This window comes from Chelonus insularis, unplaced genomic scaffold, assembly GCF_013357705.1.
Source record: "Chelonus insularis isolate UGA/USDA-ARS -01 unplaced genomic scaffold, ASM1335770v1 contig_376_pilon, whole genome shotgun sequence".
Lineage (NCBI taxonomy): Eukaryota > Metazoa > Arthropoda > Insecta > Hymenoptera > Braconidae > Chelonus > Chelonus insularis.
In genome coordinates this window covers 72165-98849 of record NW_023276534.1, presented here as the reverse complement: position 1 = coordinate 98849, position 26685 = coordinate 72165, and the positions used below count along the sequence as shown (strand labels likewise).

At 29.8% G+C, this 26685-nt stretch overlaps 1 protein-coding gene and 1 long non-coding RNA gene across 5 annotated transcripts in view; one reads left to right on the top strand and one right to left on the bottom strand.

The window, feature by feature from the left end:
• Nucleotides 1-26685, top strand: part of LOC118067270 (GAS2-like protein pickled eggs) — a 49995-nt gene that overhangs the window by 10158 nt on the left and 13152 nt on the right. For all 3 annotated transcript variants that reach the window (XM_035083922.1, XM_035083921.1, XM_035083920.1), the window contains exon 3: nt 14702-15211. In XM_035083922.1, the coding sequence (XP_034939813.1) occupies nt 14702-15211 (510 nt within the window). The remainder of the gene's footprint in view (nt 1-14701; nt 15212-26685) is intronic.
• Nucleotides 4314-26528, bottom strand: LOC118067273 (uncharacterized). Of its 2 annotated transcripts, XR_004690349.1 has the most exons (5): nt 26434-26528; nt 24525-24890; nt 4884-5065; nt 4659-4805; nt 4314-4564 (listed from the first exon to the last, which is right to left on the bottom strand). It is a non-coding gene; the product is annotated as an uncharacterized lncRNA (long non-coding RNA). The 2 variants fall into 2 exon arrangements; XR_004690348.1 differs by having other exon boundaries at nt 4314-4805.

Below are 26685 nucleotides of genomic sequence, written 5' to 3'. Positions count from 1 at the left end.
ATTTATCCATAATATATAAAATATATTTGCACTGAGAAAAATAATTTTCTTTAGACAAAATCAAATCTTTAATCAAATAGTCGCAATGAAATAAAATTAAAGTAAACTAATTTTTAGTAATTTTAAAAAAACCTTATAAACTTTAAAAATTTTTAATTAAGATTAAAATTTATTTAGTTATACTTATATGTAATATTTTCAAATTTATTTATGATTTTTAATATAATAAATTCATGATAAAAATAATAGATTTTTAGTGAAATAACTAAGTAGTTAATAATATTCATCAGATGTCAAGTGAGATAATTTATTGAATATTAATGAACCTTTTATAACTTTTCTTTAATAAATTTGTCTAATAGTTAACTTACGCAATAAAACGAACTTTTCGAAAGCATTTTATCTTCGTTTTATTGACTGTGGCACAGTTTCTCTAGACATAAATAAAACTAATCGAAATCATGGCACGCGATAAAAAATAATTGCATAAAGTTTATAAATTTATATGATGAATTTAGAAAAATATTTATTAGTTGTTAATAAATTATCTCAAGTAATAAAGTTATAATTTACAACTAACACATTTTTTTTTTTGTCAATGAATACTTAAATAAATGAAGTATTTATTTCATCCATAAATTGTTGATGGCTGTTGGATTATATTTATTATCAATTAATCATGTGTAATTTATTTCTACTTAATGGATTGAAGAATTGACATAATATAACAACACAAGACATACTTAGCTAACTATATAACTTACTACTTTTCATTTATAATTAGAACATATTTTTTGTTCATTCTGTTTCATAAACACAAATTAGTTTCAAAAGTGATATAAAAATATCTCTTTATCTAAAAGAAAAATCAATGTTTTCGAATTGCTATGGGAGAGGATGATGAGCTTTAAATTAAAAAAAAAAAAAAAGAATAAAATAAAACACAATTGTACTGAAACCACAATCTGACGAAAGATGACTGAATTGAGATGTCTTGTCAGTCTCTCTTTTAACTTCTCAAACATGAGACTCGAAAATTACAGCAATCAGACTGATTAAAAAAAACTTGTATCCAAATTTACTATTGATAAGTATCTTTTTTTATATTTATTGTAAAAAAAAAAATATTTCTAATTATTAAATGAAATATGAATATAATTGAAAGTCCAATCAGTAAAAAGCTAGAATATATCTAAAAAAATGTACTTTCGTTCAGAAATATAGTCAACTAATCATTGAATATGAAATAAATGCAAACTTCTTGACTAAAAGCCTCCAAGCAAAGACTACTAGTTGTCAACCTAAGTTGATAACTACATTTATTTCATACTCTCATGTAAATGTGAGAATTTTTTTAAATCAATCAATTGAGCACAATATTTAATTTTTAATAAACATCAGAAGGACTCTAATGATTTTTAGGAATATTTGTTAATAATCTGGATAAAAAATAGGTGTAATGCAGGAACTTACATGATCCTTAAACCTGAAATGTTCACACTAGTCCTTTGGAGCGTATCATTCGACAGAAGTTTACGAGACACGATAACAGTCCAGCTGTTCAAGCTTGGGCGGATAATAATATGACACGGTAGATGCAAGTAAATACAGAGATGAGAAGAATAAAGGGACAAAAAATAAGAAGATAAAACTTGGAAAAATGTTTTTGCACGTAGACATGAAAACTCAAGGCCTCGTTTACGAGATCGTAAAAGAGAATTTGCAATTTGTTTCCGTCCAAGTGATTTACGGAGCAATGACTCGTTATTTGTTTCACTAAGCGACTGATTATTTTTATCATTCTCAATTCACATTTCACCTGCATACTTTTTTTTCCGTGCTCACGAGATCTATTTTAGAAATAAAATTAAAACGGTCAATTCTGAATGACCACCACCAGTTCCATATCAATTTGTGGTCATAAGTCAATCATAATAAAATAATAAAATTCAATAAAAAGAAGTTAAATAGAAAGAAACGATGACACGAAGACCTCAAATGGATGGTAAATAATTTTTATTCACTTCTAAATTCAATTGGTTTCAATTGCAAAGTATATTTCTACTTAACAATACATTTTTTTCTCTCTATATTATCCTCGGTGGAACTTTCTTAATGGCATCATTATTCAAAGCAATGACTGACCTCGAATTCGTGAGGATTTGATGCCAATGAAGGAAAAAAAATTGACATTAAAAGATGACCTTCTCTGTCAAAAATGACAAATACCAAGTATACCTCGAGGTGTCTCGTAAACTATCTGATATACGATGTTATGATTCAGAACATATGCAAAATCACTTTACACAGATTGTTTACTCTAAACATTTTTATTAAATATCTAATGCTTGTAATTTATTTGAGTTTTCATAGCTGGGAAATTTACTCAAAGGTATTTGTAGCCTTTAGGAAACGTTTATTGAATATCGAGAATGTTTAGGAATTTTTCCACGAGCTATATGGAATTACTCAAGATTGTAGCATTTGTTTGACGATGCATTAAATGAGTGTAAAAACAACTAATCACGATCGTGAGCAAAAAAAAAAATTCTTGGAAGTTTAAAAATAAAAGAATTGGTAATAAATTGCAATCTCTAATTTGGATCTTTTTGAAGCAAATCGGTGATTTTTTGCAATCATTTTTGAATTTTAATGTGAGACTTTAAAGAAGAGCCAATAGTTGGTTAGTTCCAGACTCCAGTTGATGATGTGCAAAAAATAATTTTTATATTATACATTACTAAAAAATTACTACTTCACATTTATTATACAGTATCATTTTTTTTTATTAATTAATTATTATTCGGATATTAATAAATCTGTCTTCATTATCTCAAAGATTCGATTTTTGTAAATAAATTTTTTATTTTAAATAAATTCTTCACCTTTTCACTTTCTATGTCTGATAGAAATATCAATTATAAATGATTAATTATTTTTGTTGAAAATTATTTAATGAATGTTTTTAAAGCTGAAATATTTATTGTTATTGAGATAAATATGAGACAATTAAAAATTATTGAGTGAACTATTTTACTTGATAATTATTTGAGGATAAAGAAAGCGAAAGTCGATTTAATAACAGTCATTTAAAATTTCCTTGAAATATGTCAGATGGTTTCTACGAATTTATATAGGCCACAGGACAAAAAAAAAATTTAGTAAATATCAATAAAGGATTAAAAGAATTTTAAAAGTTTGTGTATAGAATTTATATAGACTGCACGGCTAGGAAGAGACTCCGAAAGAATAACAAAGGATTAAAGTAATAAATCTGTCATGATGCTAGATAGTATCGTCGCTACTCGAGCATTTCCGCGAAAAATACTTGGGTAAATCCCCTGACAATTCCTATCGCATACATTGACCAGCAGTGGTTCAAAATACGCACAAAAATAAACAATTTACATCAAATAGCTTGTTGTTTTATGATATAAAAATAATTAGTACTCACCAGTGATGACTTCTATGAGACGAGGAGGTCTTCAAGTAATCCACAAATTAGTAGTGCACACAAAATACACATCAAACACGTAAAAACTTATCATTTTATTTTTAACACAATAAAACACACACTAATATATTATTGGCACACTACACTTTATCATTAATACACTAATTTACACTTTGCACTTTATTTACACAAATAAACAACGTTGAAACCACTTGAATTTATTTATCATCACATCACTTATATATTCACTGATTGATACATAAAAACACTAACTTACTTTTTACACTAATATTAACACTAACTTTTTACTTTTTAATAAATAGTCATTTTCTTGAGTAATTCCATCCAAAATAATTGACTTCTATATGACGAGGAGGTCTTCAAGTAATCCACAAATTAGTAGTGCACACAAAATACACATTAAACACGTAAAAACTTATTATTTTATTTTTAACACAATAAAACACACTAATATATTATTGGCACACTACACTTCATCATTAATATACTAATTTACACTTTGCACTTTTTTTACACAAATAAACAACGTTGAAACCACTTGAATTTATTTATCATCACATCACTTACATATTCACTGATTGATACATAAAAACACTAACTAACTTTTTACACTAACATTAACACTAACTTTTTACTTTTTAAAAAATAATCATTTTCTTGAGTAACTTCATTCAAAATAATTTTAAATAGTTGAATATGAATTCCAAATTGATTTTAATAAAATTTCTAAATAATGCACACTTTTTTATCATGTCTATATTTTTGAATATAAGAAAGTCAAGAGAAGTTTTTAAAAAACGATTCCTCATCTTGAAAAGTTCATGTATAACCTTGCCAATCACTTTATAAAATAGAAATGTGATGATTTACTCATCATTGATGATAAAAAATCCATATTAACCTAAAGAGTCTGGAAATTAAATGAATGTTTCAAATTTTTTATTGAAAACATACTGACATATTACCATGTAGAGCCCTTTCCATATTAGTGAGAGAATTATAGGAGAAAATGTGCTCATTTAAGTCGCTCAGCGCGTACATGATGCTAACTCGTCAAGGAAACGAACCGCGTGCGTGGAATCAACTTGGCTGGAGGTATCAGTCACACGTGTTTTATTCCAAGTGTTAGGAGCTTAACTATTTCCGATACATATATACAAATATATCTATATAAATACATTACCCGATAAAATTAACATTTTTCTTCTAATCCCAACGTATAGCTTTTTTTACTGCTTCTGATTTCTCGAATAAAATTCCGTCGGCATTATTAATGGTAATTCAATTACCATAAATGCTTTCTTTTTTTTCAATTGGTTGTAAATAACACCTGCATGTAGAGACATATAGAAAATAACTTGGAATAATGATGTATAATAATGAAAAAATATCACAGATGTGAAATTACCAACTGTCGTTAATTGCCACGTGACACTCGCTGGAGACCTGATTTCTCATGACAGCCTTGATTACTAATTTTCCTCGCATTGTTCCTCAACACTTCTTGGAATAAAATGATTTAACGGCTTGACAACTGTTTGACTTTTAATAGTGCACTTCAATTATCCTCTCAATTGTTGGTTCAGTGTTCTGAAAAATAAAACAAATAAATTAAGAAAGAATGCATTGCATTTTAATTGATTATATGAATAATGCAAAATATTTCACATATTTTAATGTTTAATGAATAATTAATATCCTATTTATAGAAACTTTTGATTAATTTAAGAAGCTCATTGACTTGCTATGGCAGTGTTGAACAATTTCTTCAATACAGAAGCAAAATATTTTCTCTTTTAATTTTTTTTTTTTTTTATTAAATTCCCATTAGGAAGTTTCCCTATAAATAAAAAACAAATAAAAAATGAGAAAACTATGGATTTCAATAAATGGAGACTCATTTTTTTTTTTATTGTAAATTAAATTTTCACTTGATTATCAACATTCAATTGTTATTAATAGTAAAAATAATCAAGTAATTGTTTTAAGACCGAAAAAAAAGAAGTTTTTATTTAAAAATACTTCTCATCTGTACTCAACATCAAAACATTTCAATGAAACTGCCATTATTATACGCACTTAATTTATTTCTAATAACAATGAGTATTTAATTTATAACTCATCAATTACCGTAATATTAATATAAATATACCGTGAGAAAAGCCTTGACGGATTATTTAAATTAATTACCATTTTAATGAGGACTGATTCATTAGAAAAGTCTTTGTAATAAATACGCACAATGTGACGTAAATTGAAAATTATTGTAACAAAGAAAACTCCAGAAAGAAGAGAGGAATGCAATGAATGCACCGAAAAGAGAGGAAAAAATGTTTTTTTTATAACAACGCAAACGTATACAGTAATATTTCGTTCAACGACCTCTAAATCAAGAGCAGTACATGAATACCAAGCAGAGAAAATCCCACAGGAATATATGAATAAGGAAAGTGTTTAGTGTACAATGTAAAGCGTGCGTTTGTCTACTTGTCGACTTAGTTCTTTATACTTTTTGCTTCTACTTCGTCGTCTGTCCTTATGAATGGAACAAAGTAGACGCCACGAAAAACGAGCTATATAGGCACAAGAGTCTTTCACCCTTGGTATCTAAATTTATGCATCGACTGCACCCGCATCTCCGGGGGATGTCGTAGAAAAATATTCTTAACGACCAAAATAGCAGAAAAAATAAATCGGAAACAACGCCATTCTATGAATCATCACGTTTTCATCTTTTAAGTCATACTGAGGTTCGAGCTTTCACTTCATTAGTATCCCATTAAGAGAAACATTAAACTATTCATTATGGTTATTGATTTTTACGCAAGGATTGGATTTGATTAACGTGTAAACACATAAATAGCTTTCAGTTACTTTTTTTTTTAAAGGTCACTTTAAAGTATTTTTTTTTTTATAGTTTCTACTTTAGTCGAAATGATGAACTTCTTGGATGTGAAATTAAATCAGTTTTAAATCAAAATGATTGCTAGATTAAAAGTGTATTGATTAGAAGCTGTAGTGATGATGGAACCATCCTAGTAGAAGGCAAGATTAGCAAATTACTGATTCAATGTTGAACTAACATTTCCAGATTGATCCAATGTTGGACCAGAAATGAATCATTCAAGCTTCCTACTAGGGTATGAAGACCTCTAATAACAACTATCCAGTAGATAATGAAAAATAAATTGTGACAATCTGATGTTCATCATCAAAATAATTACCATTAAGATTTTTTAAACACTTTTGATTTTATTCTTTCATGTTTTCTGAAGATTAATCAGTATAAATGCAAGCAAAAAATCCGTTACTATTCTTTGATACCTAGTGTTGAACATGACTGAACACTGCAAACCAGTGAAAATAGCTAACTTGCAATGATTTCCACTGATTCATTTTAAGAGAGTACAGCATAATATTTTTTCTCAGTTCATTACATTCCAAGGTTTACCACTGTGGAGTAACTTTTACCTCTGCTACAAAGTAAATTTTATTCTTTTTTTCTACAAGGTAATATTCACGCTGTCATTCTTGGCATCAAGAAAATAAAGATTTTATTGATAATTAATAATTTACCAGTAAAATGATGGAGACTCAATCATAATAAATAACTACACTTAAGTGTGCATTGTGTATCATAGGAGACATGAAAGCAATTATCAACTGTCAGATAGAAAATAATTCCATCTAAAATAAATTATCAATTTGTCAAGTAATAAGTAATGACCTTTTTTGGGTGGAGAAAGAGAATTATTTCCAATGAATGAAAAAAAAGATTAGAATATTTTATTCAAAATCAATGGGAAAGTTCAAGTGTTGGCTTGGACATCAAAAAAAAAAAAGTTAGAAATGGAAATTTATGATTAAAACTCTCAATAAGTTGAATTTTAAAACTCAAAACAGCTAAATACATAAACACGTCAGGAGCAGATAATAGAAGTGACATAAAAAAATCTCAACATTATTTTATCGATAGAAATTATAACGGTAATTTGAAATTCTCTTGGTATTCGGGAATTTTTTCAACCTTTTTCATCAAGATCTTATTTGACACCTCAAACAGTGCCGCCGTTGTCAAGTTACTGACTTGTAGAAAGATTATTAGCTACGATTATACCTATAAATCTTATCAAAGCCTGGCAAATGCAATTTTGTCCGTCTGCTGTCTCATGATATCTTCTATTCAAGTACCATATGATTGTACAAGAAATTGGCATGTGCACAGATAAAATTTTTTACAATAAATACTAAATGTTTATTGCTGAGTTAAAAACTAGCAAATATCAGATTGACTGAGTTATTATATATTTTAAAAAATGGTGGCCTGCAGTCCACTGATGATTATTGCATCATGCAAATTTTATCTGCCATTTATTTCACCAAGTTAGAGGAGCTTTGTTCAACACATCCATCAAGTGTACATTGGAGTTCATTATTTTATAACAGTATTTAATTATTTATTTTATTCATTCAAATAACCATTTTTAATTATCTTTTAATAAATCAAAATTAAAATAATTATCCAAAAAAAAAATATCTCTTTCATTTTTAAATAACTCTATTGTATTTAAAATTGATATAAAAAATATTTAATCCTAGAAAAAAAATAAAAGTTTCTAATGTCTAGATGAATTAAATAAAATAAATTATTTATAACTAATGTTAATCTTTAATCATAATTTTATGTTACATAAATGAACTTAATGGTTATATCTAAAAACAGAAAGTTATTTTTTCATTGAATTTAAATAAAAAAGTATCCATTGAGAAATTTAAAGATAAATTAAAAAAAGAAAATTCCATAAACATTAAATAAATGAAAATAAACCATTAAAAAAAAATGTTTATTATCATGTCGTCTTAAAAAATATTTCATCATGAAATAATTATTTATTTACTATTTACGGCATGTATTTCTATTTGATCGAATCAAAGTATCTACTTAGAATATCGTTAGATGGTTTTTAAAATGTCCAAGCTGTTTCTCATATTCTTATGAACTCTTCGAATGCATTAACATACATTTAAGAATCTGACACACCCCTCGACACATACCGAACTCAACAAGCCTAGAACAAACGTTAAACCTTCCACCAGAGAGCCAGTAGGCATATCAACTATTTCGCTCGAAGTCACATAATGACAGCTACAGAGGAAAGTAAGAGAAGCAGGAGAACTAGGACTGTCCACAAAACTCGATTGTCTGCTTAAAGAATAATATGAAGAGTCAACTTGACATCTACCTGCTCTGAGCGCGTGCAAAGACCCCAACTCTATGGAATCCTCACTGCATTATGCATAAGCTTCAAATAAATTGACTTTAAGAATTTATGTTTACATATATCGAAATTGTTGAATACCCTAAATTGATATTTCTTTTTATGTTAACAGCCTCAATAACAGTTATGTTTAAAATTGATTTCAAATTCAAAAGATGAACAGATGGAAGAGAAATTATCTGTTGTTTTTTTTAATGGGAAAATATGTATAACACCAGTTTAGTTATCAAAAGGTCTGGAGTGTGGGAATGATAGTGCATGCGTGGAGAATATCGATTGATATATTATGTTAGCTATTGCAAGACTTGTTAGAATCTAGTTTTGCAGTTGATGCAATTATGTAGAATGGACTTTCGTTTCAATGTCGTACAATTGACTTCATAATTGCTACTTTATAGAGCGTAGAAAATCAAAAATTTCTTGATGGAAAGAAAAAAATGATAAAAATCATCAAAATTGAATTGGACTACAGCTATTTTAATAATCATCAACTTCCTCTTTTAAGAAAAATGAAATTTAAGCTTTTAGGAGAATTGGAAGATACAAAAATCATCATCATGGTACTTTTGATCATCAACAATATTAAAATGTTAGACCAGGATATGGTCAAGGGTCTAGATGATCCAATAAGCAACATCAAGCTAGAAAAAATTACTTGTGCTTTATTCCATTTTTTAACAAGTTGAATCAATGGTAATGCAAGCTTTTTAAACTTATCAAGTTTGATTAAATTCATGTTGATGTTGATTTAAATTACTTTGATGTTCATATTATTTCATGTATGTCCAACATCCATCAATTACTTCAACTCTGCTGATCATCACAAAAATAAGAATTTTTCAAGTGGATGATTTTATTTAAAAATAGCAAATATGTTGAAAACAATTTTTTGTGAGTTTCAATTTAAAATGAATGACCTATCACTCTTTTGCAATGATTTTCACTGCTCCATTCTAAGCAAGAATAGCTTTAAACAGGCAGAAAAACTTCTGTTGCAGCTGCAGACCCAGTTAGCTGCACACATGGATATTTTCTTTAGGCATAACAAAAATGAAAACAGTTACAGGAAAAGGCCTTCAATCTGTTACGACAACAGAGCCTTTTTCTGTGCTACTTTACTCCAGAACTCTCGTTAAAAAAATCAAACAAAATTAATTAAAAATTACTTTTACAAATAATGTGATAAAGCTTAAACTGTTATGCTCAGATGTGTAGAAAAATGGCTTCAATGATTGATCAATAATAAGACAGATAGGACTTAATAGGTACAATATCGAATAAATATTCATTGCAGATCAGCAGACACTTTAACAAAATCTTTTGTCATAGCAAAGCCATAACTGTTGAAATAGTCTTTTCAAGACAGTTGTTACTTGAAAAAAATAACGGTAACGTACGTGTTTATTGTTCCCAAGTTAGGGTTCTTGAATTTTTAACTGCATAAGGGCATTGTTCGTTCACAGTCACGTCGACATTTAAGTTTTGTTCTAGTAGTCTCGAGAAAACATGTTGTCAGAGTCTTAAGAAAACTCTGTGACAAGACGGCTGCTAAAAGTCAATGATTCATGGGACACCTGCGGCATAGTACGATTGCTAGTGTACGCAGAATAATAATTATTAGCAATTTGGACTATGGAATAATAATAGATTGCTCACAGCTACGAATATATTGACAGAAAATAAATGATAATTCTTAAGAAAATTAGTACTGGTTTTTTCAGAGTAAAAAAATAGTCTCAAGTCAGTGATTCATTGATATTCTTTACCTAATACATGACTGGATAAATTTTCTATTTACCATGCTATTGAGTTTCAATTTCAAGGAAGACAATCTTTTTGTTGAATTGAAATACGTTTATAGAATCGATTGTTTTATTTGAAACGTCCGCGGATGTTTGCACGCTTCACAACCCCTCTATTCCATCACAACATTATCAGCTGCACAATAATATGACCCTTGGGGAAGATTAATGCAACCCCTAACTAGTATTGTCATGTTGAGGATCCAAAAGCCACATCCGAGGATCCTCTTTCATTTTCAATAGAAAGATTGCTCTTCCATTTGATTTATCTCCATAGCAGATGGCTTTATTGACTTAAAAATTATTTTTCAACGGATGTTCCATCAATATTATTCATTCTTCTTACAATTTATTGAAGCTTTTTCAATGGATTCTATTCTTCTAAAGAAGATTACCCTTTTAACACCTTCATTTTCTAGATGAATGATTTTTTTATCCATCTATCTAAATAGTTCCCAAGTTAGAAAATTCATTTCAATATGGAATTTTTTTGATTCAATCTAATTAATTGTTTTGTTTGCTCATGAAGGTATGAATAAAACATTACTTGTTATAATGCTCTGCAATTGTACTGTTCATTATTGGAAATATTTTCCATCTCAATAATTGCTTTTAGGAATTTTTTCCAATTTTTTTATTACAATGTGTTTTTTTTTTTTAAATTAATAATTGATGAATAATGGAAAATTTTGCATTATGAAATTAACAACTCTGGTTCCAAGTATTTTTAGATATTTAATTGAATCTACTTTAAATAGAAGTGTTTATACTAAGTGACCTACAATTCAAGTACGCTATTTGCTGCAATAAAACAAAGTTTTACTTAAGGTCCAGTTCCAAAGTTCAAAGCACTAAACCTTCAACCGCAGAGCATAGAGCATAATAACGAATACATAAATAATGTTCACCAACGATATTAATAACTAATTACTTACAATAATCCTTATTACTTTTTTTTAACAGCTAATTAAAATTTTTAATAGTTGTTTTTCCAATCATTTCCACTATTTCAGACTCAACACACCCAGAAAAATATTCTTATTATAAAAATTGTCATACTAAGGTGTTTTTTAAAAATATTATTTAATTAGAATATCATACATGCATGGAATAAACGCAAAAAAAGCAGCAAATAACTTTTTTTATCATCAGAAAAACACTACCATGACTAACCATACCCTACATCATCCGGATGGCGATCTAATTCTATTTACTGATACATATCCATTACAATTTTTTCCATTAAGTTTTTATCCCCCTCTCGACATATAAACTTGAATTAGTTCAGCAATTTGAATTATAGCGACCATTTTCATTAAGCACATTTGTTGGTACAGAGACGTCGACATCAGGAGGGTCATAAGCCACATTATGACATCCTGTCGTTGACTATCCAAGTTTGCAAGTCAACCATCACCATGTATGAGTTTCTATTTGACTCTTTATTTTGTCTGCTCATCAAGAACACCAGTGCTGACTTTGATCCAACGCCTGAGGCAAGAAACTTCTGGTGGGCTTGAGGGTTTCCTCACGCTTATTTCACGGTGCATTACTTCAGTTTCATTTCTATACCCATATTGACACGTGTGAAGGCTTAATTACACAACTCAGTCAACTTAAATGATCATTAGAGACATTTTTCAGTGATCGATTTCATTTTTTTCCTTCAATAATTGATTCACTAGATCAGTAATCATACTGGACATATGGATCCAACCCTAGTAGAAGCAGAGATTGATCTAATCTTTATTCAACATTGGATCAATGCATTCAACCTTGGTCCAACATTGGATCAGAAGTGAGCCAATCTTTCTTGTTACTTGGAAAGCATCAAAAAAATACGTGGTCTGATACCAAGGTTCAATGTTTTCCTAGTGAGAGTGATAGAACTAGTGTAGTAAAAAAATTTCTATAGAAATTATAATTCTTATGTTAGTATTAGAATCGTTTTTGATAAAATATTATTCCAACTTTCATTATTTTTCTTTCTTCAACATGGAGAAAATTCTAAACATCTTCGACTATTTTTAAACTGATAAGAATTAGCATTCATCTGAAACTGACTCCATTTTCATAAAGTCTTTATGGCGTTTATCTGCTTCGTGACTGCTGTCAAAAAGTACCGGATGTTAGAGAAATTATAGTAGGGTTCTTAAGTTCTTGGATCAAATGAGGGTCCGACATTAACTTCACGCACACATGTACAGTCATTAAAGAAGCACGTTTCACACGTGTGAAGCGTCAAGGCAGGCTAATGACTTTCAGACCTAAAAATGAACTAAACAATGAGTAAAAACAAAACTCCAAATGCTGAATCAAAATATTAAAACTGTCCAACATAGCCAACTATCAATATTTTTGTATTTTTTGAATTAAAAATAATAAATTGAACAATAGATAAAATTTTAGCATATCAAGAAAGCATCATAGATACTAGGAAATTTGGTTCATTCAATGATTCATCAGCAAAGTCTTCATTTACTGATGATTAAGTGCAGAGATTATCAATTTTCTACACAAGTCTTTAAATAATGAACTATTATTTGAAGCATTTCAATTAAGAATCTAAAGTGAATTGTTTCATAAATAAAATTAGGGAAAGTAAGTAGCTGACAGACTGTTATTATTGATGTGTTTCAAGGACATACAACTGAATTATTGTACAAAAAACATAAATTAAGCTCAAGAATTACTTTTGAAAACAGTTTTTATGGTTTTAGCAAAATAAACTGACCGATTAATTCTCCATGTCAAATAAAATTTATAATTAAACAAGGCCAGTACGTTTGATAAATACATTTAATTTTCACTGTAGTTAAACTATATTGCTGCCTTTTTTTCAATTATTTGAATTTTTTCTTCCACCTTACACAAGTTTTATTTAACTAACGAGCTTATACCAAAATAGCCGAAGACTGGCTATTAATTATTTGGTAGCAAATCGTATCGTGTCATGTCGCCCAATTTTAAACTTTATCATGCAATGCAAGAAACGAAAGAATCAGTTCCTTTCACTGTTGTCCGAGGTTGGGCATCGCATTTAACATGTAACACCAAACTGTGTCACGTGTTTTATCGTCGTTAAAACATTGCAGCATCGCAACTACTCTTCCTTGAATGGAAAAAAAATATTCTCACATGTCTACTTCAACTCTCTTCGCCTAATAGAAATTGGCAAACAAAAAAGAAAGTTGAAACTTTGAAACATCACGCATAAACTCTACTTCAATCTGGAGTTGGTCAACTCGCATCAAGTTTTATTTCTTTTGCAGTCCAGAGTCATTTTATTTTAATCATTAATTTAACGAAGAAGTCACGTTTAAAGCAGTTACTGTTTTCTTTTAATTTAGTTTGAAGATAATTTTAGAAGATATTGATCAATTTATCTATTTTTAGTTCCTTTAGAAGACCCTTTTGGACATCCCTTCAGAAATTTCAAAGCTAATTAGGCTTTTGACTAAGTTGGTGAAGTAATTTTCGAAATGATGACAAAGTTTTGAAAAATTGAAGATGCCATATGATGTAAATGGCTTTTAAGATAACTGTGATAATTTTTATTTACTTTTGTAGTTAGCAAGTTTTATTATGCTCACCAACATTATGAAATTAGCTCATTTAGTACCTTATTTTATTTTTCTTTAATGATGCTTTACAAATAGGCGATGATGAAACACTTTGCATATTTCATCAATAAAAGACATCTATCAGTAGCAAAGGTGTATGACATTGTTGGCTGATCAACTTCAAACTCCAAAACTGAAACTTTTATTCCTAGAAATAGAAAGCTTACTCCAACACTGTGTCTAGTTCATAAACAACTCAATATTGGACTGGCTCTACAAAAACCAAGTCCTATTAGATTATCATCAAATGTTTTCCATAGTATTCTAGAAATATCCAAATAGTGAAACTGCTATCTCAACAGGAACTAGTTAATATAATAACTCTAAACTATAATTTAGAATTACCAATTTGTCATCCTTTTATCTTGCTGCTTTCTTTCTTTAAAAGTAATTATAATTTAATATAAAATATGTTGGTAATTAAAATAATAATAATAATATGATAAAAATAGAAATATTTATTAAAAGATTGCCAATTATTTTTCATCGTAATTAAAAAAATGATCATTTAATTTGTTCCAGCATGCTAATAATGTTCGAAAAGCTGCATCAGACTATGTAGTACGTCGCCAGGCTCGTAAGAGCATGACCCGTTCAATAACTTCATCTCTAGCAGTTCCGATGAGCCAGCTAACTGACGTGGCCTTCCTGCCAAACGCCAAGGCCGGCACTTTCTTTGCCCGAGACAACGTGTCAAACTTTATAAGCTGGTGCCGCAATAGTCTTGGTATCATAGATTGCCTACTTTTCGAGAGCGACGATCTCATAATGCGAAAGAATGAGAGGCACGTGATACTTTGTCTGCTCGAGGTCGCGAGACGTGGCGCCAAGTTCGGTATGCTCGCACCTATGCTCGTGCAAATGGAAAGACAGATTGATCGAGAAATTGCTGCAGAAAACAAAGCATCCAATGGAACTGGTCATGATGAAAGTGATGATGAATATGCAGAAATGCAACAGGAAGAACCGTATCTTATTTATGGGCCACAACCTCAAATTGTAACCAACGACCTCAAGAGTCTAGATGAAATGGTGAGTTTTTGCCTTTTTTATTTTTTCTCTTGATGATGACACAAAATGTGACTCTCAATAAAGAGTCTTTTAAATACATCCAAGTGATAGAAACACCTTGGGAGAACTTTTAAAATTAGAATAAAATGAGATAGAAATTTTTTAAAAATTATTTTAGTTTGAATTTGAAGAAAAGTGTTAAATAATTAGGATGAATTAAATTTTTTTTTTAATTTAAATTCAAGTTTAAAAGATATATTGATGAATATAATATTTTATTCAGCAAAAGGAAGAATGATTAGAGAAAAGTATAATGAAAATCGATAAAATAAAGCAAGAAATATTTTTAGGACATATGTTTCTTGTCAAACAATAGATTTTAAACAAAAGAAAATTTTCCAGTCACCAGAAAATCATAAATTAGTAATATCTATAAACATTATTTACTCTATGTCATATTCTATTCTTATTTTATATCCGGCATGAATAATATTTTTTCTAAAAAGAAAATTTCTTGTTTAAGTTTTCATTCTTACACAAATATAAAAAAAGGAGTTGTTTGAATATATGAAGGAAATATTATTGAAACTTAGATGTATTATTGATTTAAAAAAAAACAGAAAACTATTTATGTTTTCACCATGTTCAGTTATTGGGAAAAATAATTGAAGAAATATTTAAATATTGTTATTTAACTATTTTTATCAACAATACATATAATTATGTATTGAAAGGAGATAGGTGGGACTATTAGATTTGATGACTTAATTGCATTGTATGAAATATGCACGCAAAGATCAGCATTTGTAAAAGAAAAAATGAATGACCATGACTTTATGACTTATCTTGCTTAGTAAATCTGAAGTTGGTAAGCACGACGATAATTGGCAGGATAAATATCCATTTTTTCTATAGCTACCTTGACACGTTTATCGTGAATCAAAGGTAGTCAGTACCTATCTACGCCAACTGGACAGCCTAAGAGATCTTGGATTCCTGATCGATGCGCTCTAGCATGCTGATTTCAATGTGAAAGCATAAGTGTAGTGAAGAGAAAGAGTATCTGTACTATTCACTATCCTGGCAGACCACTTGTCAATTTCAAAAGGTTCTAATTTAACCACAAGTCAGTGGTAATGGCTTTCTTTTAACAACTATAACACCTGTCATTACATTTGTTAAATACTCTGCCAACAAGTTATTGAAGATAAATCATTCCATTTCGATTTTAGATAATTTCACTGTCAAGTGTTTTTCAACATTTGATTTTTTTCAATAGGAAATGGATTCATTTGCATTCGGAAATGCTGTAGGAAGTGAAAATCAACTTGAGTTGTTGAGAATGAAAGAAATACTTTAATATCTTAAGAAGATTGTTTACAAGATCTATGAAGGATGTTTAAAATGTTGGAGTTAACATAAGTTTGATGATGACAGTAAAAATGGATACCTAATTTTGAAATAGAACTTTACTTCAGATTATTATTAATAATAATTGGTGAAGGTTATTTGATGATCAAGAATGGAAATCAAGTAACTGGGAGTGTGATTTAATGATGACACAGCTGAACATTGACAATCAAATAATTTTAATAAATAATAATATTCATTAATAAATAATTATTTATCAGAATAACAATTTATTCAATCTTTAATCATGAAGAATGATCACTGGAAGTATTGAGAATATGCAAATAAAATTTGCTTTGATAAAACAAGAATCATTATGAGCACTACTTGTTCTAATATCTTACTAAATTCATTATTATATTCCACAGAAGTATTTATCATCATTATCAAGAATATTTATATTTAAAAAATGAAACTCATCCCAGTGAAGATGTATGCATACTTTTGAATTGTAGCATAATCCATCCAATCCATAAATGGATATCTGACTGTATTATCACCCATGATGTAACTTTGATTGACACTTGATGTAAGGATAACATGATATAATTCTTCCTCGAAATAATGACATGTGCTCTTATCAATGAGGATATCAGGATTCCTCATTTTAGGGAAAGTGTAAAATCAATTACAAAGATGTAAAACAGAATACAGACATCAAGTTATATCACAAGCACAGCTGAGGAAATGTGAAAAATATTTATCAAATACTGTCCTCAATACAACCACCACTATCGTCATGCCATTTAGCGGCTGGTAATATTAAAGATAGCATGGTTGATTGTAACATTCACGCGCAAGTCGCTTGTGATTAATCAGCCGATTAACTCGCACGTGTGTACACAAAAAATAGCTCAATCTCTGAGACAGACTAACAACTTTCGCGTTATACATAATGCCATAGCACATATTTTTCTTGTTCTTTGACAAGTTGTAGTCCAAACAATTTCCTGTGGAATGTCAGAACATAGAAGAAAAGTGTCACGAACTCCTGAGAATTTTGCTAATGAGGAGAGTTATGAGTTATTACTTGATATCATGTTAGAAGAAGAAAATTAAAGTCATTTTCAGTTGAAGAAATTCCTTAGAAAAATTTATTTCTAGTACTTACTGCAATTTATTTCATTTTTATTTTTTAATTGAGGCTACAAAGTATCAACTAATGAATGCCTACTTCCAAAATAATTAAACAAAATTATAATGTCATAAAGAAAATGGATTTCTTATAATCAATTAGCTACTAGAGTTGTCTTAATGGTTTAATAAAAACCCATTTGGAATATAGGTATTTTTTTCAATACTTTAAAGTCTTGATTTTGATCAGTACTTATTAAAAGATGATCTAAAAGGACTTCAACATGTATTTCTATTTCAACTGGGTAGTGATTAAAAAATAAGTGTAAAATTGAACAGATGAGAAATGAAAGAAACTAACAACTTCCTAGAAAAATGGGAAATTTTATGGCAATGTGAAAATATTTTTAATATTTCTTTCAATTTACGACGTGACTCAACCACAAGTTCTATTTTAGGAAGGGTTAATAAATTGTGAACTCAACGTTTCTTTGTGAATAAATATTAAGTGTATTTATACTGAACACAGGTCAAACCACAGAATTCTCGTAACTCGCGACATCTTGAGTTGATAGTTTACTCAGTTATTTCCCTACTGGTTTTGCATATCCTGATGGTGATTTTTTGCATCTGAAGTTTACAGAATGCGGTACATGATTTCTTTTCCGGCGCAGGTGCAAACTGAATTCTCGCACCTGGTAAATGGTAAAATAATGCTGTGGGAAGTAAATCCCATCTCATATGGACGTTTACATATCCGGTTGTATCCACCTCACGATTCCTGAGGCACTACTAGTAGTTGCAATCTCATGGCTGTGAATGTGAACAGTAAACAACCGAATTTACATAGACAAAAGATCGCCAGTGGATCGATGAATAAAATATTTAGCTAAGCAAATTACAGAGGTTTTGTTTAGAAAAATCTAAACCAGTTACTTTTCTAGAAGACCACCCTAGGACAACTGCCTACAACTTCTATGGTTTTATTTCCAACTCTGCAGGAAGACTTATATAATAGAATCTAGGAGATAAAATCTAAAACAAATATGTAAACACTTTAATGATGATAATCGTGAGACTTGTGTAACTAAATTTGCGAGAAATTGCAATCATTTTTTAAAATTAAATTTGTTTTATAAGATGATTAGTTGAGATTTGATATTTAAAATAAATGGTTTTCTATTGAAGATTATTATAATGTCTATGATAAGCCATCATAACCATTAAAGAAATAAAATTATCAAGTTATTTGCAGCTTCTTTTCTAACATATTTACATTACTTTTACTTTAATAATTATGTAAAAATATGCATTGTGACTTATGTAACTAAAAAATAGGTCTGGGTACAGATCGTGACGATCTTAAGATTCATCAGAATCCGTAATTTTTTTATCTTAATTGTATTTAACAAATTGCTATTGTTTCTGTGTCAATTTCTTGACATAGTGATGGATAAAATTATTGCACACAATTGATTATTATTATTTTAATTATATTGACAATAAAAGAATTTATTTAAAGCATCAAATATATTTAATGACTGTTAAAAAAATGTCATTACCTCTTTGATATTTTTATTCATGTGAATGTTTAGTTCAAATTAAAAATTTCAATATCATGTTTAAATGAACAAGGAGGATAAATGAAAGCATGAAAATACGTAATATCAGAATTTTTTTAGTTCAAGATGATTAACTTGGAATTTACTTATAATAAAGCACAGATTAAAAAGTTGATCACAGTATTTGCTCATTTTTCTAGGATTTTACACCAAAAAGATCGCTCGAAGCTTTTCACTGCAAGTACTTTCAAACAATAGATTGTTCGTTAACAAAAACATTGTCTAGATTTAAAAAAAAAATTCTGGAAATGTTTTCTCTTGATAACCTGGCAGGATTTCTCTCCAGTAAAATAGAAAAAAGGTTACAGAAGTAGACAAAAAAATTATCTTTGGCTTGATTTCATCGAAAGTTGGAGTAAATTCAAATTAAAAGTTCAGCTATTCACAAACATCTCGTTTTATTTCCATCAAAATCTGATAATGGGGTCATTTAAAATCCTCTGGATTTTTTTTATCATTGATAGAACTTTGTTTTATCTTTAACTCAAAAATAAACCACTAATTTTTTTTTTACTTGAAATAAAATCATTTAATTCATTCAAATTATTGTCAGACTCTTTATAATTAAAAATTCAAAAGAAATCTCATTAAAAAAGGCTCTAATTATTTTTTAAAGCATATATTATGCTATGCTTTCTCAGAAAAAGAATTTCTAAAATTAAAAGTGAGTTTAACTTATTGAAGAGTATTATTTAACTCGAGGCCATCGATTGACCACCACAGGAAATATAGTACAACTCCACTTATCTAATCAACAATTTAAGTTGGTATACTCAAGATCGATTAAAAAGCGCAGAAAATTCTGTGAATCATCCACTATCTTTCTCTACAATGCTATCTATATAGAGTCTACATGCCAACAAGCTAATCTTTCAACCTCATGTACATAACTCAGAAATTCTATGAATAAATAGGATATTCGATATTTCTCATTCATTGATGACACATATTAAATAAGCAGATTCTTCAAATATCATTTCCAGAGCAAATTTATTAGTCACTGCTCGATTCATAAATCAAAATATTTGCTCACCCATAAGTTTTTATCGATAATTCGCCCATTAAAAATGAAATACGCAAAATTGAACCAACATTTGGAATCATAAATTTCTATTATCAAAGAAAAAAATCAACCCAGACAAACAAATCAATAAAATAATTCTCTCTTATAAATAAACTGACTCTAAGTACAAACACTTCAATTGTAACAATAAAAAAAATGCAGAAAAAAACTGCAAACTTATATAAACAACCTACATGATGATTCCAACTTGTCTTGATCTCATAAATGTTTATATAAATAAAGTAAAATAAGATTCACGACATTGATTGTCATAAATAAAATGATCTTTCCGCATTTGTAGAATTTTCAACTGCAGTATGTTGATTGAAGTAATTTATTCCAATCCATAGACTTGGAACGTCTAAGAAATAAAAAACAATATACAGAAAAATCAATTGAACGTAGTGTTAGGAATGTGAGTCACGTACTGCAATAGATTAAACATTAAAATCACCATGGCAATGTAAAGTTAACAACAATTTAATCAAGGACTTTTTCTGTCCAGGCGTGATGTGTATCAAGACATTGAGAGAGCTTTGAACTCGTCTTATAATGCAAGGATATGTCTGGAAATGAAAAGAAGGACTAGCAAGACGATGTGTATATAGAGTTGAGGGACGAGCGCGAAAGCTCCTGAGTATTGATCGAACTTTGCCGGCAGCTTTTGTGTCAAGTTCAAGCGGATTTCCAACTAGGATCGTTTTCATTCCTTTCAAGGATGACTCTGGAAGGTAGTTTTGTACTTGAAAATGACTGGAGCTAAGAAAAAAAAAGAATTAGATGTTCATATGAATAACAAGAACAAAATACTTTCTTTTTCCTTGACGTTGAATGATTCTATATTCAGCTCTCTTCTCTTGAAAGCCTCACACTTCGATAAACGGCCTTGCTCGACGCTAGAAAGGCCGACTCCAAAGCGAGTGGGAGTCATGATTACGTTTCCTCGTACTGACCTATCAGTGTTGGATACATATCTATGAGTTACCTCCCAATATCATTTGTAGCATATGATTCATGTCAAAAGTTTCAATTTTTACACCTACACTTTTCAATATCTCCAAGTGTTTGCCAACGATAGGAACACTTTTTATGGAAATTTATCACTCCCCACTATTTTGGAGTCACAAAAAAATAAATTACCTAGGTTTCATTCTCTTCTTTCATAGTCTAGACTATGATGATTATCAAATATGAAATGTTATAGTGTTATTTGAATGATTCCCTGGTGTTGCTGCTACTTAAATAAATTACCCATTTATAAATATAATAATAAATGCTTTGACACATCAGTCTCAACGCATCCGGTGGTCTTTGCTTTCTCTCTCTTTCTCGTTATCATACAAAAATATTGACTTGTCTCCATTTTAAGCCAGTTCATATTTACATAAATGTATTCTTCCTCTGATAACAATACTCACAGGAAATTTAAAAATTTTATTTAGTATTCTTCTAACTGACTTGTTTGAAAAGTATCAATAGAAATATTGTACAATTTCGTTCTTGAAATTTCTTCAATTCATCATTAATAGGCTCTTTTTCATAATAGGGTTAGATCATGTATTATAAAATCAGTCTATTAAAATTATTTCTTCTTTTTTAAATGACTTTTGTAATAGAATTGGGTGCTTTATTATTTTGGTGTTACATAAAATGGACCTGGTAGATTATTTTTTATAAATATTTCAATAAAGTCAGACGTGAATTGATAATTTTAATCCTGGTTATTAAATGATGAATAATATCATCTTTTATGGAGAATGTTATCTGCCATATTATCAAACAAAATGTTGGATTCTTTAAAATTCATGATAATAATTTAGAAATTTTCTGAATAAAATTAAAAACTGATGAAGAAATGAATAATTCACTATTCAGCAGCAATGATTTCTCATACTGTGCATTATCATTTTTCTTTAGATTTTAATTTATTGATGAAAAAAATGTAGGAAAAAATTTTCGTCATCAGTGAATTTAAAAACAATTTAAAAAAGATATTAAACACATTTAAAACTCATACAACTAGTGATTGCAATTTCAATGTCATGCAAAATCAATAAGTGGTCACATCTATGATAGCAAAAAACAAATATATTGTTGAATAAACTCCAAAATAATTTTTTACAGAGTAATAATAAGATTGATAATTGAAAATAAATATTTAATAATAGTTAGAGAAAAATATTTACACTGAAAAAATTCAATGCATTTGAAAAATGTATGAAATAATCCACTAATCGTCCTTGAGAGATTCAATCAGTTTCCAACAAATAACCAGCACAAAAATGACAATCTGATTATTGAAAAACTGGTGTTGCAAATGCAAAAAAAATTCTCATCTGTCATTATCCTTAAGGTACTTTAGCGATTCCTTATAATGATTAAAAAGTAATTCAAAGCAATTATTTCTTACTAAAGCTATGGTTGAATGCCGACAAAGACGGATTCAGGCCGCGTGAAAAGAATTAATCCCATGATTCTCATGGCATCTCATACTGAACTCTCTAACGGCGAATTGATACGTATAAGATTCTGAGAAAAAATGTTCATATGAGATCGCGGGTGCATAAGTGACCGTAAAAGGTGACTACGCACAGGCTTGGCGGCTCGCACGAGCCATTATGAACCTACAATTAACTCATGCGAACGCCAATGGAAGGTTACTGAGCCATGCAAGGTCCGCCTGTGGTATCGACTTGTCTCAACCAATATAACTAGCCTATTAAAGCCAAGAAGCCAGAGAAGAAAAATCCTTTTCACTTGGGAAAATAACCAAGATGACTCTCAAAAGGTTGATCCAAGTGGTGGAATAAATTCCTCCTGCAATCATTGGCAAAAAAAATATAGCAATAACGATATCAAGAAATATTAACAGCTGAGAGTTTGAACGAGCTTGCGAGTATTGATTGCAGAGACGCCGGCGCCGGGACGTCGTACCGTCGTGTGCATGCAGCTAAAACTGTACATATAGCACACACTTCTCTATACCGCAACCAAGATCATGTAAAAGCTCGGCTTTATTTGCCGCATCAGAAATACTACCAATCTACATAGATTCCCAGGACGTAGACACGCCTGCGACATTCCGATTTCATACAAGCTGCCGGACGAATGACTGTAATGCAAAATTCAATGTTCAGACAGACACACACACACTACTGACATCAGCACATTGCTATCATGCTCAACATTTTACAGTAAGGAAAATCTGTAATATGCCGATTTAAACGGTGAAATCGTGGGTGCGACTCTCCAGTAATCGACAATGAGCTGATGAGAATGCTTAAAGATGAACTCCGAGAAATTTACTTGAATTTCTTATGGCTTTCTAACTGTTTATTTTAACATCAATTGCAATAACTAATTTAACTCTTATCCACGTTATCTTTTTCAGATAATCATTTGCATTATTCATTAAGGAATAATGGGAAGAATAATTTTGAATAATTTTTTCATCATTAATATCACTTCAATAAATATTTCGCAATTTTAAATGTAAGATTTTGAAATAAAATATATCAATAAAAATTTCTAGCTTGTTTATGATTAAAAAATATGACATTAAATCTGGAATTTACTAACTTAAAATATGATTTAATTATAAAGATAGCTTGTAGTTAATTAGATGATAGTTATACAAGTGACTGGCGTTATCGACTATCGATTAAAAGTGATGAAAAATAAATAACGTCAATAAGTAATCGGTATAATTTAATTATATAAACTGGAAGTCAAAATGCAAAAGACCGAACGCTAATTATGATAGACACATTGATCAAACAAGTTGATTATTTTTACAAAAAAATCTAAACAAGGCGCGGCACTGCCTACATTAAATTATCGTCCTTTTATAATCGGTATAAAAAACTATTTTTTTATTTACTACCATAATTAATATATCGTCAATGAATAAAAAAATTAGCCCAAGCGTGAATGTCTCTCTCGCGTTAAAAAAAATTTTTTTCCAGCTGTAACTTCAATCGGTTGAAATAAAAAAACACTTACAAGTCACTTATCGAGTCGTTTTAACCGTGTATGTCGTTGGAAATAATTTTTGAGCACTCAGCCGAAAAGACCCAGATGGAATTTATTCCGACAGCTTGTACAAAATGTCGACACAAGAAAAAATGACGTTAAATCATTCAAAAATGAAAAATCTATTACTTACCCATATGATATCAGCAGATCGATCAAAGTCTCTTCATGTATTTCTACGTGTCATTTACATTTGTTTGACATCTCACTACCGGTTTCTTTTTCCTTCTCTCCCCAGATTTACTCTTTCTCCTCTTCCTTAGCTAATTTTTTTTTCTCTCTCCAACCCACACAAAGTACCTGTAACGTGGGCGCAAATAAAGAATATTGCAAATGGCAACTTTAGTTGCGATCGATTGTTCCGCAGCACGGTGTTCGCCATTCGAGTTTCCGCGTCTCCATCAGTTCGTGGGTAGAAGAAGAGACAAAAGAGAGGTACATTTGTGCGTCAAAGTCCATAAGCCAAGCTATTGATCTTTTCATTCACCTGGTGATCCACCTATAATCAAAGAATAAATTTTATTTAGTTGTTTATGTTCACTTTAATGTAAAAACTGTCGCCAAACTAGAGAATAATATCATAGAAGTCTAGCCAAGAATGATTTGGGTGTAACAAAAAAAGTTTAACTATACCTAGAAATGGTAGTCATGAAAGGGCAATAAAATTGAAAAACAATCTTTTTCTATTTCAAGATTTTGGCCATTAAAATTTTCAATTAACTCCAACTCATATTTTAAAGTTATACATTTTATAGCTGACCTATTGCAGCATCAAAACATGATTCCTAGCTCTCAAGTTTTATCGGTAATTAACATAGCGAAATTCAACGAGAAATAGTCGTAAATATCTAAATAAATCTACCAGCAAAAAACTTAAAAATTCATGGGACATTTCAGTTATGTTTTCTATTAAGGAATAAAAACATTCTTGATAAAAAGCCATCAGTTGAAATGTCTGAACCTAAGTCCCGTTTATCGTTTAGTATATAATTAACTTAAGACTTTGACTTTACTTGCTTCCTCGCATATTTATATTACCAACGACTCTAGCATCACTGAACACCAAGTTACTCAGAAAGATAGCATGGGAATCCGGATTTAAGTCAATCGGACAGTGACTTGAGTTAAAAGTAGGCTAATGAATGAGTTAGACAGGAGGTAACACGTTGAAAGAAGCCACAAGGGTGTCAAAGTATCGTCATTTGGTTTGGGTAAGGGAAGAACTGTACCAAGACACCCCTAGTGAGGTCAAGTGGATATTGACCTAAATTTTGAAAAGACAGTTTTAAACAATTATATCAGTATTACATGTTGAAACTTATGTAATCAGATGGTACATAAATGATAATTTAACAACTGACATTTAACGCGAGATATTTATAATATATAATAGTTTGCACACGAAGCCGTAGTAAATAATGCATTTGGTAGACGATACACACCACGATTATGTCCAATCGATCGTATAGGTGGGTTGAATCGGGAGCAGAGGTTAACACCTGGGTCATTCTTCTGGTCTCTTCCCACGAGTCTCAGAACTCCTGGTTGCCGCACCGGTCTTCGTCTAAGATCGTTCTCCAAGATAGAATCTGTGATACCGATCAGCATCTCCGACAGAGTTCCATCACTTTCTCTGATCGTGCAGTTTCACCACATGTACTCTGATGAGATAGATCGATAATCAATGCTAAATCTGCCGGCTTTAAACTTGACCCACCTTAACCGACTAAGGGTAAACAAGAAGTCAATCCTAATCAGATCCAGATCAGCTATGTTTTGATATACATTTTTTTAGATTTATTACTATATTATGGTAGTTATTGTAAATAAACTGGTGTATAGAGAAGAAAATTATAGCAATTTAGTTCCAGGCTGTTGCTGGCTAAAATAAACAACTATTTTCACAATAGCAAAGTTTTTTAGTATTGTGATTAAATATGAACATAATTCGTGTGAAATAAATTTTGCCATAAGTCTAAATAATTTTTTAAATGTTTGAAAAGATGTTGAAGACTTATTACGGACTAAGAAATTATTTTTACCTTTTGATTCTCTTGATGTCGATCATGATTCTTAAAACCACAATCGGTGATAAAAAGAAAGTTAAATCCAAGATTTTTTACTCCAGGTGGAACATCTGAAATGTAATAACAATGTATATTAGTATTTGTATAAAATATAATTACTAACTACTGAATTCAATTTTATATTTCCTGAAGACAATTTCGGAATTGCATTCAATTGCAAAAAGAAATAGAATCCATTGTAGTAGGAAAGCTGAAGTTCATACATAT